The 15966-nt window shown below is 39.5% G+C and overlaps 1 protein-coding gene across 4 annotated transcripts in view; it reads right to left on the bottom strand.

The window, feature by feature from the left end:
• Positions 1 to 846: 846 nt before the first annotated feature.
• The window catches only part of gabrg3 (gamma-aminobutyric acid type A receptor subunit gamma3), an 80013-nt gene continuing 64893 nt past the window's right edge, over positions 847 to 15966 (bottom strand). For 3 of the 4 annotated variants that reach the window (XM_077014711.1, XM_077014712.1, XM_077014713.1), the window contains 4 exons: positions 10793 to 10930; positions 8404 to 8556; positions 6205 to 6404; positions 847 to 4685 (listed from right to left, as the gene is read on the bottom strand). In XM_077014711.1, coding sequence (XP_076870826.1) covers positions 4407 to 4685; positions 6205 to 6404; positions 8404 to 8556; positions 10793 to 10930 — 770 coding nt within the window. In that variant the 3' untranslated portion in view covers positions 847 to 4406. The remainder of the gene's footprint in view (positions 4686 to 6204; positions 6405 to 8403; positions 8557 to 10792; positions 10931 to 15966) is intronic. The other variant, XM_077014714.1, reaches the window with a different exon arrangement.

The following is a 15966-nucleotide window of genomic DNA, read 5'->3' as shown; positions in this document are numbered from 1 at the left end:
ATTCTTACGTTCTTTAAATATTATATGGGATTATATAAAATCCAATCAGTTCTCACTTTCTGGAGCAGACTAATACCTCTAAGTTACCAGTACTTGGTTTATTTTAGAGAGCTTTGGTTTATGCTCACACAGCACTGATAGAATTACCCTAATTCTATTTTTAACTTATTGTTTCAGAGTTTGGCACACTGGGCGTGGCTTCTTGTGTTTGACATTTTTTATTTCTGCTTAGATTTCAAAAAATCTAATCTTGATCATTTGCCATCATTGAGTATTCAGATGTAAGTGCTGAAGTAAGTACTGAATAGATCCTTGTGTGTCCCCAAGCAAAGTTTCTCATCCCTCCCACTGTGTCCCAGAGCAAAGTCTTCCATCCCTCCCACTGTGTCCCCAAGCAAAGTCTCTCATCCCTCCCACTATGTCCCCGAGCAAGGTCTCCCATCTGGCCGACTGTGTCCCTGAGCAAAGCCCTTAGTCCTTAGATGCTCAGGGCTGTTGGCACACTGTATCCTCTCTGCTCTGCCCCTACCCACCGCCTGAAAACTAGTCATGTGTCAGCATTCTAACCAATATATCCACTAATTGAAAGAATTATAGTGTCTTGAAAAGTGGCATTCTTTTTCTTCAGCTTTATCCAAGTGATTCTCTCTTTTAGTATTAATTTTATGTTATGTAAAATATCTTGAACCAGAGAATTTATACAGTGCATATTATTCAATTTTAACAAAATAATCACACCATCATTTGCAAATGAAAATAAACTGAATAAAGTATTCTGAATAACAACTTGCTCCTACTTATAAAATACTTTTAATTCATTGTAAATACATTTAGCTAAGTCACTTATAAAGTGCAAGATAAAACTGCAAAGATGTACAGAAAAGGGGGAAAAACAATTTTAGATTTCACATCTGACTTATCTGATTTATCTCTGTACTGTACATTTCAGATATAAAAAGAACTACATGTAGGAAAATAGCACAAGAAATAGAAATGGGTTTTAAGATAGGCCAAAAACTCACATCCAGTCTCTGTTATTCAGTCCAAGTCATAACCCCACAAACATCACTATACATATCCAGTAGAAGCTACCTCAACACTAGCATTTACTCACGAAATGTCAAAACATAAGAAACACAGTGACTTATTAAAATCTCAACACAAATCTAACTACAATGAAATTCTGTGCCTTGGTGAAATGGTACAAGTGTGTTTATATGAAAGGAGTCTGACTGGAGCCATTAAAAATACCAGAACAACAGGCCACTGACATAAATATAACCAGACATGGCTTCTCATCTTACCACATACATTTCAAGTCTCTGAGACTAAAATCAGGCATCATTATTAATGTTAATTTGACTGCACAAACAAAGCAAACTACAGTTTATAGAAATATGAAAGAAAGAGATGGACATTAAATAATAACAAATCCTCTGCCTATATCGGTGAACAATGATTTCTTTGGTGAATCATGATTCAAGATTCACCATCATGTTTTCTTTGGCATTCTGTCTTAACCGTTACTATTTCCATTCACTGGGTTTTGTAGATTTCATTTAACAAATTCAAGACAAACACAGCCAGCTATTGTCATTCCTCTGCCATCTTCTCATATATCAGCAGTCCATTTGAGAAACGGGTTTCTTGATATAAGCCCCGGGGATGTGTGAGCAGGTAGCATATCTATTAGCGCTGCTAAATCTCTGAAAATAAAACGAGCAGATTATTTGGGCTGAATATTGAAGTCCACTAATGAGGATTCAGAGTCTCTAGTCAAGATTTAGACTGACTAGCTGGAGGGGACTGAGAGCTGCAAGAGAGAGAACAGCAGGTTGTTGGGATCGCAAACGTCTTTGACTTGTTAGGTTAATCACATCCGCTCTTCTAAAGGTCACTTATATTTGAAACTCACTGTACTAAAATTTTTGACGGAAAACCTTTTGAGTCTGGTACAGTGTTATGTTTTCATAAAAACTCAGTAAAAAAATTCTGTCTTTTATTTTGTTCAGTTTCTTGTCCATAGGGGGTTGATGTCATCACTTTTCTTTCCTTCCTTTCTTATTTCTCAATGGCTGATTTGTGGTCTGATTCTAGTAAACCAGTTAAAAATGAGAGAAATTAGACTGAATTCCTACACAAGCAGTATGTATGGCTTTAATTAATTTACCAAACCTTCCAGCATTGCAAGTCTGTAATAAAATCTTTGCAGGAGATAGCAACACCATCAAGTGGATGATGACGGATCAGTCTGAGGGGCTAGCACCACCAATAATAAACAGCTAATAATTATTGTACGCCAAACTGAACCAATAACTGCAATATTAACAATAATATGTTAAAACACTTGCAAACAAGTTTTAGTTAATTCGTAAAACAAGTCAATAATGGACCGACACCTTCAATAATCCACAACGAAAATTCACAACAGTGTCATGAAACACAAGAGGAGAATCAGTTTGTCAGCAGTTCACCGCACATTTCTGATGAATTCAATACGTCAACAACAAAGCACAAGACAATCTTTAAAGATAACCTCAAGAAGGCACCCGACACGCCCAGTATGACCGTGCCAAGTGTCCCATACTAGTCATAGTATATAGGCATCAAATCGGAACATGACTTCAGGGATCAAAAATTAGAGAAGTCCCTCTGTAAGTCAGAAAGTAGAAAAGTACTCAGACAGTAAAGTGTGGCGTTTGCCTTTGCGATATAGCAGCTTGCACTGAAGCGGCCAAAAGAGCAGTGATATCTTCTACCCACTATAGACCACCATCTTAGTGGTCTACGATGATACAGAGAAGAAAAAGAATGCTGCATTCGAAACACTGCTACGCTTATGAAGAAAGGAAAATAACATATTGCTATTGAAGCACATTTCAACTAAAAATAGCTAAAAAATTGCTATGATGCTTAATCTGTGACAATGGTTTGACATAGCATATAAAAAAATCTTTAAAAAATCAGATTGCCTTGATACATGTGTTGTAGCTTTGTTATCATGAATCCTTTGGTAATGACTATAATTTGAAGCAGATTATATAGATATAGTACCCCAACTATGGATCATCTTACACTGCATCTGTGTTGGTGACCCTAAGGCAGCTCAGTAGCAAATCTTATTGTTAACTATAGTTTGGTTACGAACACAGTGGTAATGTGAGTTTATTGACTACAGAATACTGGGAATGCATCTACAAATAGATATTATATGTCTTGTTGGAACTGCCTGGGATTGATCCCAGTCTACTCTGATCTGAGACCTGTGTCTAACTGTAGAACACACCAGAAAACCAAGCAGTCCAGACTTTCCATAGCTAAAATCTGAGTTAATTTTGCTTTAGTTGATGTAGATACAGTATGGTAACAATTTCTAGGCCCAAAGATAACAATCTGGATTAGAAAATGTGATTAATTATAACACATGCAATTATCATTTAAACAGATTGCTTTTATAGATCTAAATAATTTTCTCTATTTTCTCTTCAAAACTTTTTTGTGTTATGAATACAGGTAAATCTCTTTAATCCTTAACCATTAGACTATGAAATAAAAAAATATATATTTTTTTGTTGTATGGAAATCATTGTGCCGATTCTCAGTGGCTCATAATACTATAATTAGATCATGCAGTTAGTGTCTATGTATTTAAAAATGACTCATGTATCAAAATAAGTGGAAACTGACCATAAATGAAAATTGAGTAAACCTCAAAGAAAAAGGATATAGTGACCACATCTACATTCAGTCAAAACCAGGCCCCTGTCACTAATGCTTCTCTCTCTCTGGCAGATAACTCCCCCTCCAGAAGAAGGCACTATGGATGGCTCTGATTGCTTACCCAAAGCATCTGGTTTTGACTGATGTCTGCTTGACAGGTTCATGTTTTTGGGAAACACCTGTGGGGACCATCTTGATACTGGAGGTCAGGGGTTGCATGCTGTACAAGGCTATTTTTTTACTTAACCCTTGGCCAAAGCAGCTTTTTCCCTCTGACTTTTCACTGTAATTTCCTCAACCAAGCAAGTCAAGCTTCTGTGATGTGGTAATTCCTTTTTCTCTTGGTACCTGAAGTACAAAGGCAAAGTTTTCTGGCAGAAAAATGCTACCAGAACAAAAGCCTGTTGGTGATACCTTTTTTGACCAGGTAGAAAGAGCCAGGCTCCTTACCCACCTTAAGGGCTTTAAAAGTATCTCCTGTAACTTTGTTATGGCAAAGTTTTTAATTTTTCATTCGTGTCATAACCTGCTCGAGAGGTCTTTGAGCGAGCAAAGTCAATTCTTTGCAAATCGGCATTCATTCATTTCGGCTGTATTTTAAAAAGTCTGGGTTCGGTCTGTTCTTTGATTTTTGCTCAGACCAGACCATGAGTCCTGTGTGCGTCTGGGAAGAGGACGTGGTGCTGCTAAAGGTAGAGGTAGCCCACCCAGTAGACTACATTAAACAACAGGAAAGAAGTGGGAAAAAAGACTCTAGAGTACGCGTCTAGTTCCAATATGTCTATGTGGACCCTGCCTCTTCTCCAGGCTCCGCCTTTACACTCCTCATAACAGCAGAAGAAGCTCTGGCAGTCTTTCCCGTCCAGGCACTCATATATGCAGGCATCGTCAAACTCCTGCCAGTACATGGAGTTGTTGAGTGTGATGACTGTAGGTGGAGGTCCCACGTCCAGCACCGAGTAGTTCTATAAGAGAAACACAACGGTCAGCTAACGACGTGCGCAAAGCCCACAGTCACGACTTGCTTTTCTGCTAGTAAGCAACATGTTTCCAATCTGAAGGAATTTGTGCTGGGGCAGTCTGTCAATCAAAGGAATGAGGTCACTGCAATAACAGTCAGTGTCTCCTCCAGAGGTTAAGCGTTAATCTTTAATGACTTCGAGTGTAACCTCCATTCACAAAAAAATATATATATTTCCTCTTTGTTCTTTCTTCAGCTGTTGCTGATCAATCTCGCCATGGAAACACACATATAATATATGTAATGGTACCAAAGGTGATAATTTATTGGAGAATTCCTACAGGGCAATATTTGCTTTGTGGAAAATTGCAATGGTAATTATCCTGACATCTCAGCAGGACTGAGATCTAATCAGATAAGTGTTAAGTGTGGGGGGCAGAGGTGCTTGGGGGGGGGGGGGGCTACCTCACCTGCTTCTGTGTCTGCGCATGTGATGTGAGCATTGGCATTGAGCATTTAGCCATGAATAATTGAACAGTACATTATGCTGCTGCCCAACACTCCACCATACAATATGTGTCTGATGATGAAGCGATTGAAGAGAGCACTCAGCATCTGCAGGTTTTCAGAATGGTCAATAACTGGGACACACAGCCTCATTTTTAGAAGTAACAGTCAGTTCTGGAAGGCACAAACTATGAACTTAAGCTAGAACATACGTTTAACCCTCAATGAAGACTGCACAATGAATACAGACAATGAATAGAGACGATGAATACATGACTGATGAGCTGGGGAAGCATACCTTCATACCCTTTAACACACACACACACACACACACACACACACAAACAAACGCGCGCATACACACACACACACACACGTACACACACACACGTACACACACACACGTACACACACACGTTCACACACACGTTCACACACATACGCACACATACACAAACAAACACGCACACACACACACACGCACACGCACACACACACACACACACACACACACACACGCACACGCACACACACACACACACACACACACACACACACACACACACACAAAGGAATTGTTTCATCCTTTACTGGGGAAATGAGCTAAATAAGCCATGTCTGCTCTAAGTGTGGGCAGGGAGCAGGATGTGCATCTAACTCTCAGCCCCTCCTTTCACAGCCCTTACGTGGCCCTTGGGGCCCCTGGAAATGTTGCTCAAAATCGGCATCTCATTAGTTTTGTTGGTACAACTTGCTATTTGTGAAAATAATAGATATGAGGCGTTGATTTAAAGTGGGCTTAAGAGTTCTGGGACTCATTACATACTTACTGTAGCCTTCTGAAGAGGGTTACCAATTTAGTCTCTCAACACTCATGATAACTAATTGTGAAGTAATGCCATAACAGTATGCAGGAAAGTACTGCATACATATTAACTGCACCAGGTCAGGCATTAATCCTGCTCTCAGAACATATTAAACAATATTAGTCATACAGGAAGAGGACAGGCACTCACCGGTCTTCTTGTCTTGTTACATGTGGGCCTGCGAGCGCTGTAGGAGTAGTAGTTGAGGGTCGCATACTCCATGAGAGCCGCAAAGACAAACAGGAAACAGACAGTGACAAAGAGGTCCATGGCTGTGACATATGAGACTCTGGGCAGCGATGTCCTGGCCACTGTGCTGAGGGTGGTCATGGTTAACACCGTGGTTATCCCTGCATGGCAAAAGCAGGAATTTAGGTAAAAAAAACACACTCCTGTAATACCACTCACCAACAAAGCATTGTTCAATGTGAGACTGCTCTGTGTTGCAAAATGATTTTGATACACACATAATCCACAAGTACAAAGACTGCAGCATATGTTTATGATATTTTAGATCAGTAATGATATTTTACCAAAATCACCGGTGTGACTGAGCTATTATATTGTTCCTTGATCTGACATCTTTCCTGTTGCCAGATTGAAATAGAAAAAGCTTCAAATTGAAAATCCCACCCACACATCTAGACAAAGTCTTACACATTCACACTCCCCCTTGAACATTAAGGACATGCCTCTAAAAACCCACCGACAGTGCCACTGTTTTCCTAAGGTTTCTATGGAAACAAGAGAGCCACGTCTATTTCAGGCGGGCATTTCACACTCAGTTCCTCTCTACTTTGCTACCACTGGCCATACTGATTACCTTAACCTGTTAGGCTGCGTTCCCCAATACACTGGCTATTCAAAGATCCATCTGCGTTTCTGAGTTAGAAAAAGCTCACTGGAACATATCCTTCAGTGTGGTATGAATCCTGACCTTCCTGCCCCCAACAACAACCCCATCAGTTTTCTCACTGTAGCCTAAGGTGAGAGGAAAACAGTGCCCACAGCACCGGTGTTGCAACTTTGAACTAAGTTGACAGACCAAAGCCCAGAACAGCAATGCATTTCTAATTACTGCTTGCTGGTACCAAGAGCGCAAATATGCTCAGTGACTACATGCTTAAATAAGTGTTCTTGCCACTGTGGCCACGCTTAGCGAAATCAGTGGCCTGTGATGGGAAATGACTGTCACATCTTTTAAGTCTGCTGTTTGACTTCACTGATTTAGCTCCTGAGGGCTCTTCAATCGAGACTAAAATAATTAGTCTGCTATCGGCACGCCATCTGCCCCACGGCTACAGCTAAAGAGACAAGGTTAACCTCAAGCACTACCTAATCAAGGCTTAGCTAGTTTTCCATAGCCATCATCTCATCAAAGCCCCACATATCTGCCAGGGTCCTGATGATCTTCGTCACCCTCCCGTTAGAGCCTGCAGGTCTTCGGTCTAGCAGGTTGTCCTCAGGCCAAATCATCCTGCAAATTCATATTCTTATCTGCATCCTGTTTGTCTTGACATTTCTACGTCTGTGACTGAACACCCTATCTCTCTCTTCTTTCATCATTCGTGTTGTTCTTTTGGGGCTACATTGATCAACATCTATGCCTGTAACACAGATCTCTGTTTTTTAGCCCATTCTCCTTTTCTTCTCTACTGAAAACATAATGACTTCTTTTGTCAGAGAGATTTATTGCATTCATTCTTCTTCTGTGACCTGGACTACCTGGACTATCTTCCCTGCTGTTTCTCCTGCCCAACACAGGATACCAGACTCCTCTCCTTTTCTTACATTTCTCTCTCCTAGGCACACGGTGCACGATTCCAGGATCTGATGTGCATTGTCCCCCCTGATGCTGTTGTTATCTTCAAAATACTATTCTGGTAAATTGTTTTTACTAGAGGGTCTTCTAGAGATGGACTGTGGAAGGTCTATGTCTAATTCAACATCTAAGTCAAAGAATGTAAGATTTATGTTTTACCACAGTCTTTATATTTTCACAGTTTTGTTAATGGATTCTGCAACTGACAAAAAAATTACTTTTCATAGCATGCAAAATGTGATGCAAAATGATGCAAAATGTGATTATTTCTAAAATATATTAATTCTGATATTACAAGAAGAAATATATTGTCCCTTGAGCTACACATTTTTGTAACTACTTGCAAAGGCAAACAACTGTATGAAGAAAGGAATAAAAAAACCCAAAATTTAAGAAGTAGCCTCATGAATAGGAATTCAAAAACGCATAGATGTATAGACATTTAAATTAAAGAAAATAAAAACATAGCAAAGAAAATGACAGGGCTGTGGAGCAGTATGTGAGCAGTAGTGTAGACATGCAGGTACCTAGAGCTGTCCGGGCTGGGGTTGCATCTTTTTTAATCCAGAAGGAGACCCAGGAGAGGACCACAGTCAAGATGCAGGGAATGTATGTCTGAATGGTGAAGTAGCCCATTCTTCTGCTCAGGTCAAAGTAAACAGTCATCACCACATAGTCACCTAGCAAAGAAATGATAATTGTGCTTTTACCTGTGAAGCATGGCAGTAGGATTACCCATACTCCCCCAAAACATCATGGCCCCTGAACAGATCTGAAGCATCTGTGTTCCACATTTCGCTCCACATCTGTTGATTTTTTAACGGTTCTTATTCAGAGCAACCTCCATATTTATCAGTGTGACAGGATGTGTATTTCATGGAAAAAATTCCCATGACACTGGTGTTTTTAGACCAAGTGAGCTACAGGAGAACAAGTTGTACATTAAAACACCATGTGCCCCTTAAGAGCACACTACATGCTACGTTATGCTGTTTAAGAGCCCCACAAGCACAGAAAAAGCAGTCACTGGTAACTCTGAAGAACCAATACTGAGTGTATTTAAATCTTTTAAAAGTAATTGAAAGATACCTTGATGAATCATGATTTGCATCAACTACTCATTCATACTACATCTTAGTCATAATAAGTCATAATAAAATCCCATCAGAACATTCTATTCAGACAAATAAAAGCACATATAGCAAAGGAATGTCTTTTTACCTGAGGGCACTGTGCACCTGCTGGTCAAATAGGTCAAATTCAGTACTAGATATTTCTTACGTATGGAGCTCAGGATGAAATGCTTAAATGTCCTTTCAAATGCCCCCTTTTCATTTGAAAATATTTATAAAAGAAACTAAGTACAAACTTGAAAATGTCATGGCACTTGCTAAGATTTAATTGCATCCTTCATGGGTGATCTCCTTCCCCCTCTTTGTCTATCAGTGGTGGGTTGACATTTCTATATATTCTATGCTTTATTTTTGTGCCTTGCGAGGAGATATCTGCACTAGAAAGAGTGGGACAAAGCACAGCAAACCCCTTCCCCTTTCCTGTCTTCCCAACTAGCTCTGCTGAAAATAAATAAATAAATGAAAAAAATCCCTTCTAACAAGCTTTCTCTTGGTGACATCTGTGGTGATTGGTGGGTGCCTTCTGTTCCCTGTCAAAACTGAAGCTTTTTAGTGGGTTTGGGTGGAAGTCCTATCCAAATTTCTGCCATGCATACATGTCCTCACTGGTGGCTATACAAGCAATGTATCTCAGCATTGCACTTTACACGTCTGGACAATTTCTGGAATTACATGCAAATAACGTGCAAGTTCGCAGTGTCCATGATTAATAGAAAAGAGACTACACACAAACACTTAATGTTTTTTTGTTTCATGTTTACATCTACAGTTGTTGCTATCAGAGAAGAAAAGATCATTACCCGCTGAACAGTTGGCACTGTGTAAGAACGCCAGTGTATTTAAGAAGAACGGTGTGAGGAAATCTTCCTCAATTCACAATGCTTTGATTTGTGGACTGATTCATTGTTACAATGACCAAACCAAGGAAGTCAAACTAAAGATTTTGATATTCTTCAAAAACAAGCTTAGTTTTCATTTCTGCAGACTTAATGACCACTTTTCCCTTTACAAATGGGCAGATGAACACAGCGATGTTACATACGCTATTCATACTACATTAAATCATCCATGTTTTGTGTCAAAATCACACTTGGTGTTGCAGTTGGCAGTTATTTCATGGCCTCGTGATCTTGCTGTGGTGTAACTAACACATACAAGTGTCAGTCTCATCACCTCTATTCTAAACACCCAAAACCATGCTGATAAATAGGAGGTCTCTTGGTCTCAGTGCTTGGCATGCTAAAACATGCCCACAATCAAAATGCGTGACAGACAACAATGTGTACAACCAGATGCTTCATCAGGAGATGGTTTCCTTTTATTTGCATATGATAAAAAACTATTGGTTATTTGTTTCTCCCAGCAGACAGCTCACATGATAAGCAAAAGGACCATCACATATTTGACAGAATTACAAGATAATTGTAATGGTAGCTGTGTTTCCACAATAAATGTTATTAATCAGCACCGTTCATGTTGTGCATGTCGAATAATACCCACATGTGATAAAAATGAGCACCATCTAATCAAAATTTCATTGGATATCTGAGTGTGAAATGTATGCAATCATTGATGCTTGCGATCTTGTGAATATGCCTACATTCTCAGTTATTAAGTCCAAAGAAAATGTCAACACATCCTTAATTTATCCAGTGACATTTCCCATGACCCAAATCCTTGTGACCAAGCACTGCCACTATAATCAACATCATCACAACCATCACTTTTATTATTAAAATCAAATTAAAAGTGATCCATTAAAATGCTTACACCAAACCGTTACCTGCTGATGTCTTAATTATATCTGTAGTGTTTCTTAGGCCCATGAAGTCAAACTGGTAGAGTCTCCAGGACTTCTGATCTGCTGCCTCCACAGAGTTCTTCCTCCACTTGTAAATCATTTCGTCTCGTGGGTATCCATCTGTAATTACAGAGAGCAGACAGCAGTGACCCCTGGTGCTGTACACAGTGGTGATGAATGTCTGAGCATGGTCCAGGTTCACGGCATGGTCGCTCAGCAACAATAGTTTGGGCCACAGCATCTGCTAATAAAATGCCTCCCTACAGAAAAATAAAGACAAAGACAGGAGACTCCAAGATTATGCTCCATTTTGAAAAACGATCCCACCTGAAATCCTGCGCTTCAAGCAAGGTCACAGTTTACTTTTAGTCATTAAGAACACAGCATAACTCAATTTCATTGCAAATGCACATTCATCTTTTTGACAGAGTATTAAATGGTAATCAGGCCCAACAAGCAAGTAATCGTCATTCCATTAACACTGCAAACATTAACGAAGGGGCAAGAAGCTAGCTCTTAATGGCTAATTGTTGTTAACTATTTTTTGATGATCTGAATTACATTAACATTTTCAACAGTTCCAAGTATTCTTCAATTTGAAATGACTGTGGTGATGGCCCTTAGTACATCTTATGCTGATTAAAGGAGAAAACTAGGCATAACTTCATATTTATAACGAACTTTCTACAAATGACGGATCACTTTCCATTGGAGGAGTTACCAGTTTCAATGCTGTTTGATTAGTTCCATCAAAGCTAAAGAGTCTTTTGGGCAGCAATATTTGTGGCGGACTTGAAGAAGCAAACTTGTCACTGTTTACTGAATGTAAAATCTATAACTAATTGATGCTTCAACAGTTTTTCCAATTACTTTGATTATCATTAAAAACCTAAAGCAACTATTTAACTTGTGCAACTTAACCCAGAACAGAAAGGTGTTCATACAAAGCATTACTTTATATTTCTGAATTGCTGAGCAATTAATTTATTCAGGCAAAACTATTCAATATGACAAAATGTGCATTGATCACATTGCCAGCTTGCAAATAACTGAGAAAGTGACACAACTTGGAGGAGTAAGATATGTCCTGTCCCACGTGTGTCAAAATGAGCACCTGTTAGACTTACATTAAGTTCTAACCCCTTTACTTGGCATGAATAAGGAATTTTGTGGGATATGTAACCCATGAAAAGTAACGTGTCTTATTAATTTGGACAGAAAAAAAGCTGAAAAGAACTTTTTCTGCATGGCGAATCGCACAGGTCACCCTGCTGATTTGTGGGGAATAATTAGTAGCATTTTAGGGACCTTCTGATTCCCTGGTGAAATCAACCATAATAAGTTGGACCTGCATGGGCAATAGGACTGCAGCTGAAGTCCTGGACATAGTACCTGTATATAAATGAAACTGATACTCTCAGTAACGGCTGCAGCTTCCTCTTATGATATATGGTATAATAAGAGTTCACCATCAGCTAAAAGGCTCTCTCCTGTACAGCTTTGATTAGACCTCGTTAATCAGGTGGGGGTTGAGATCTCTAAACCACAGATTATTATCCATGGCCGGTGTCAAAGATGTACTCTCGCCTGTTCTGTTCAGACCATCCATCCCTCCACCTCGGTCCATCCTCACTCATTTGTATCGTATGCTTTCATCACTGGAATTCCCCTGGGGAATGATGGCGTAAAAGGTAAGCAAATTCCACTTAATCACAAAAGTAAACAGCCATCACCATGGGAACTGGAGCGTCAATCACTTCCTCCAGCATGTTTAGAATGGTAGGCTGATGAATCCATGCCCAACACGAGCTCCCCGTGGCAGTGGGCAGCTTGGAGAAATAAACAGATACAGTGTGATTTAAAGCCCATTCTCAGGGTGGTGAGCATGGCGCTATCACAGCCAACCACTTTGTAATTTTGAGAATTCATCACAAGGTGAAGCTGCTATTGATTCAGGGAACATAAAACATGAGCCAAGCCATATATTTTAGGCTGCACATTCTGCTTCTGTCAACAATAAACTGAAGGGGGTGTATCATGGTTGGCCTGGTAAAATAACAAAACTGTGATTCTCCAGATGACCTCTATGAAAAATAGAGACCAGACCAACAGAGCTTGTTTAAGAAAGCCAGTCCCTCCAGCCTCTGGAAGCCTTGCATCTAATGTATCAGATGAGTTTTGTACACTTTTGAACAAAGTGAACTTTGAGCCCCTTTTTCTCCATGAGGATTTCATGGGCAGGCCTGTGGGTACACGTGGCCTCCTCATACTGCTCACTCGGCACTGCCGCATCCACATTTGTTTACTGACAGACAGCACGCTGCGCCTACAACCAGAGCAAACTGGAGCAAGGAGATACGTGGGCCAGGCGTTCTTTAATCAATGGAGTAGCAGTAGTCTCGGGTTGAGCTGTATTGAGCTCCACAGTGGGTCAATACTGCAGGATCAAGACTCAAGACCAACTGTCCAGTTGGTGTGGTGCAGGTTCAGAGTGGGGCTGAGAAATCTAATTGGTGGCATTGATGGATTTGACTGACCAATACAATTAGATTCTTTTAAGTCTCCCCTTCTGACTAGAACAGGCATTTGATTGTACTTGTGATTACTAAAATCAAATTGTCAAAGTTTATTTTTTCCCACAATTCTTTGGAATCGAATACTGCAATATATATTTTTTGCAGAAGCACTTTGCTTGCAGCTGATGAAAGACCTCTGTCTGAAATGTCTCTGGAAACTTTGTGTAGTTTACTACAATTTTTAATCTTTCTCTCCCTGTATATATATATATATTGATGTTAATTAATCTAGTCTATGGCTATGGCCAGAGCAGTAGGCGCTATAGCTACCTGCTGGCAGCAGACCTAAAGAAAAAAGCATGTGAACATGCAGGTTTGTTAAAGTAACCCCGTCCAAACATATTCTGTGTTCTATATACAGCAAAGTGTGTTTATCTTGTTGTTTACACTTTATTATTACCAACAAGTACAAGATTTGAAGTTTTACATTTCTGGTCGAGTAGTCGCAAACAATTCCATGTGTACTGTTAGTGTGTATGTAGACAATGTCATGTAAGTGTAGAGCTGGCTTCAGTGAGCGTTAAGCGTTGGTTAATTATATGTTTCATAATGAACACAACTGACCCCGCAGTGTTAACAGCCGGTGTGTTGCTTGCTACTGGTCACTATTGCTATTGCCAGCCCTTCCCCTCATCTCCAAGTACAAAGCAAGCAAAGGCCAATATTCTTGAACTTGTGCTTTTTACTCTGAACCAATCACAACACTGTTATAGCTACTTCTTTATGATAGACAGGAGAAGTAGGTTAGCTTGCTATGCACATACTAAAACGGGTGCTTTATCGCTTGATATTTCTTACTTTGAATGTTTTTGTTGTTTACCTTAGGATCTTGTTTTGTAGGGGTTAGTCGTTAGCCAGTGACATATTTATAGCATATTTTTATTTTGTGCAGTTTACATTGAATCAACCTACATCGGTAATAAAACGTACATCGTTGTATGATTAAAAAGACTTGATAATGCCACTTCACGTCACGTCCTTCACGCCATGTCAGAGTCCAGTTTCTGGTAGCTGTGCTCTTTTCCCCCCACACAAGCACGAAGCAGCTCACGGCATGAACGTCCATAGACCTACATAAACATGTCTTTCTTCTTTTTCCCAGACATGTCCTTGGGACCTACAAAAACCATCCAGCCGGGATTTCTACATTGCCAAAAATATCCGTGTGGGGCATGGCATTGATTGGAGCTTTCTATTTATGTCCCGCCTTCTTGCGTGTCAGCATTGGCTGGCCATATACACGCGTTGAGAAGCAAGTTCCACATTTTTGGGTCATAGGGTCACTTTTTGACCAGACAGTAAGCATTACTAGCATGTTTTGGCTGGCTAAACTGAGGGCTCAATCACACACGGTGGATCCATTGTAAATGAGCCAATTTAGTGCGGCCATTTTGAGGATGTGATATCTCTTATTTTTGTTTGTGAAGATTCTTGCTGCGATTTTCTGCACTCTGCAAACTGGAAATAGATTTGGTGACAGATGTGGTGTTATCAGCGAACGATTAATCAACTTAAATGTATATTTCTAAGGTGATGAAATTCGGTTTTTGCACACATTGGTTATGTGATTCTTGAAGCTGTTTTGTTTTGTTTTCTGTTTACCATTTCTAATAAGAAATAAGAAGGATTTCAGTTTTATCCTCTTTTAACTCCAGTATGTTGTGACATATCCAGGATGTAATGTCCTCTAAGCAATCCAGTAAAGTGTTGATAGATTTTTGAGGGGCAGTGACAAGGGTCCCTATGGATCATGGAAAAAATGGAAATGGATTTTAGATTTGAATGAGAAAAAAAACTACATGGAAATATATTTTTCCAGACTATTGCCCCTGTTCTATTTTCTAAAATATAAAATTGAGAATTTCTAATAAAATAGATTATACAAGCTGAATGTTTTCCATGGCATTTAGAGCAGCCAGCCTGTACAGCCAAAGTGTTAATCACTGAACGGACCAAAACAAGCTTGATGTCTTTGAAAGTAAGGCAATTAACATGAAGTGTGACAGATCTACGTCTCTACAAATGCATCAAACTGTGCAAAACAGCTCTGCCCCAAGTGCCTTATGACTCTTCCATATCCAGACATCTGTAACCAAATTTATGTGAAACAATATGCAGAAATAAATTTTAATTGAAAATATAAAAGCTGCACAAATAACCACAAAATTAAGCTTGCCTTAACAATTATGAGTATGCAGTGATGTCATTATGAGAAAAGTAAATTGACTCTCTTCTGTGTAAGGAAACAATATGGCTGGGTTCTTCTTCATAAAATTTTGTTTGGTGGTGTTCGACACTTCTGGAGGTAATGTGACAAATCTATTCAACCAACATAGTGTTTCACTCAGGTTGGTATATCCCCACTCAGTTGTATCTCGTGGCTTCCTGAAACATAAACTTACATTCTCTGACCAATTAGAGCAGTCAAAAAGCAAAACAAAACAATAAAAGCTCAAAATGATGGAAAGATTTGACTGAGGCAGCCATGTAAGTATATGAGGATATGATGCTGTTCAAAGGTTTGGATGATGTGGGACTTAAGATACTGATGCACATTGAAATGATGTTGATTTGTTAATA

The sequence above is a fragment of the Brachyhypopomus gauderio genome, chromosome 8 (assembly GCF_052324685.1).
Source record: "Brachyhypopomus gauderio isolate BG-103 chromosome 8, BGAUD_0.2, whole genome shotgun sequence".
In the NCBI taxonomy this organism is placed as follows: domain Eukaryota; kingdom Metazoa; phylum Chordata; class Actinopteri; order Gymnotiformes; family Hypopomidae; genus Brachyhypopomus; species Brachyhypopomus gauderio.
The sequence above is the reverse complement of the archived record's forward strand: the minus strand, read 5'-3'. Positions and strand labels throughout refer to the sequence as shown.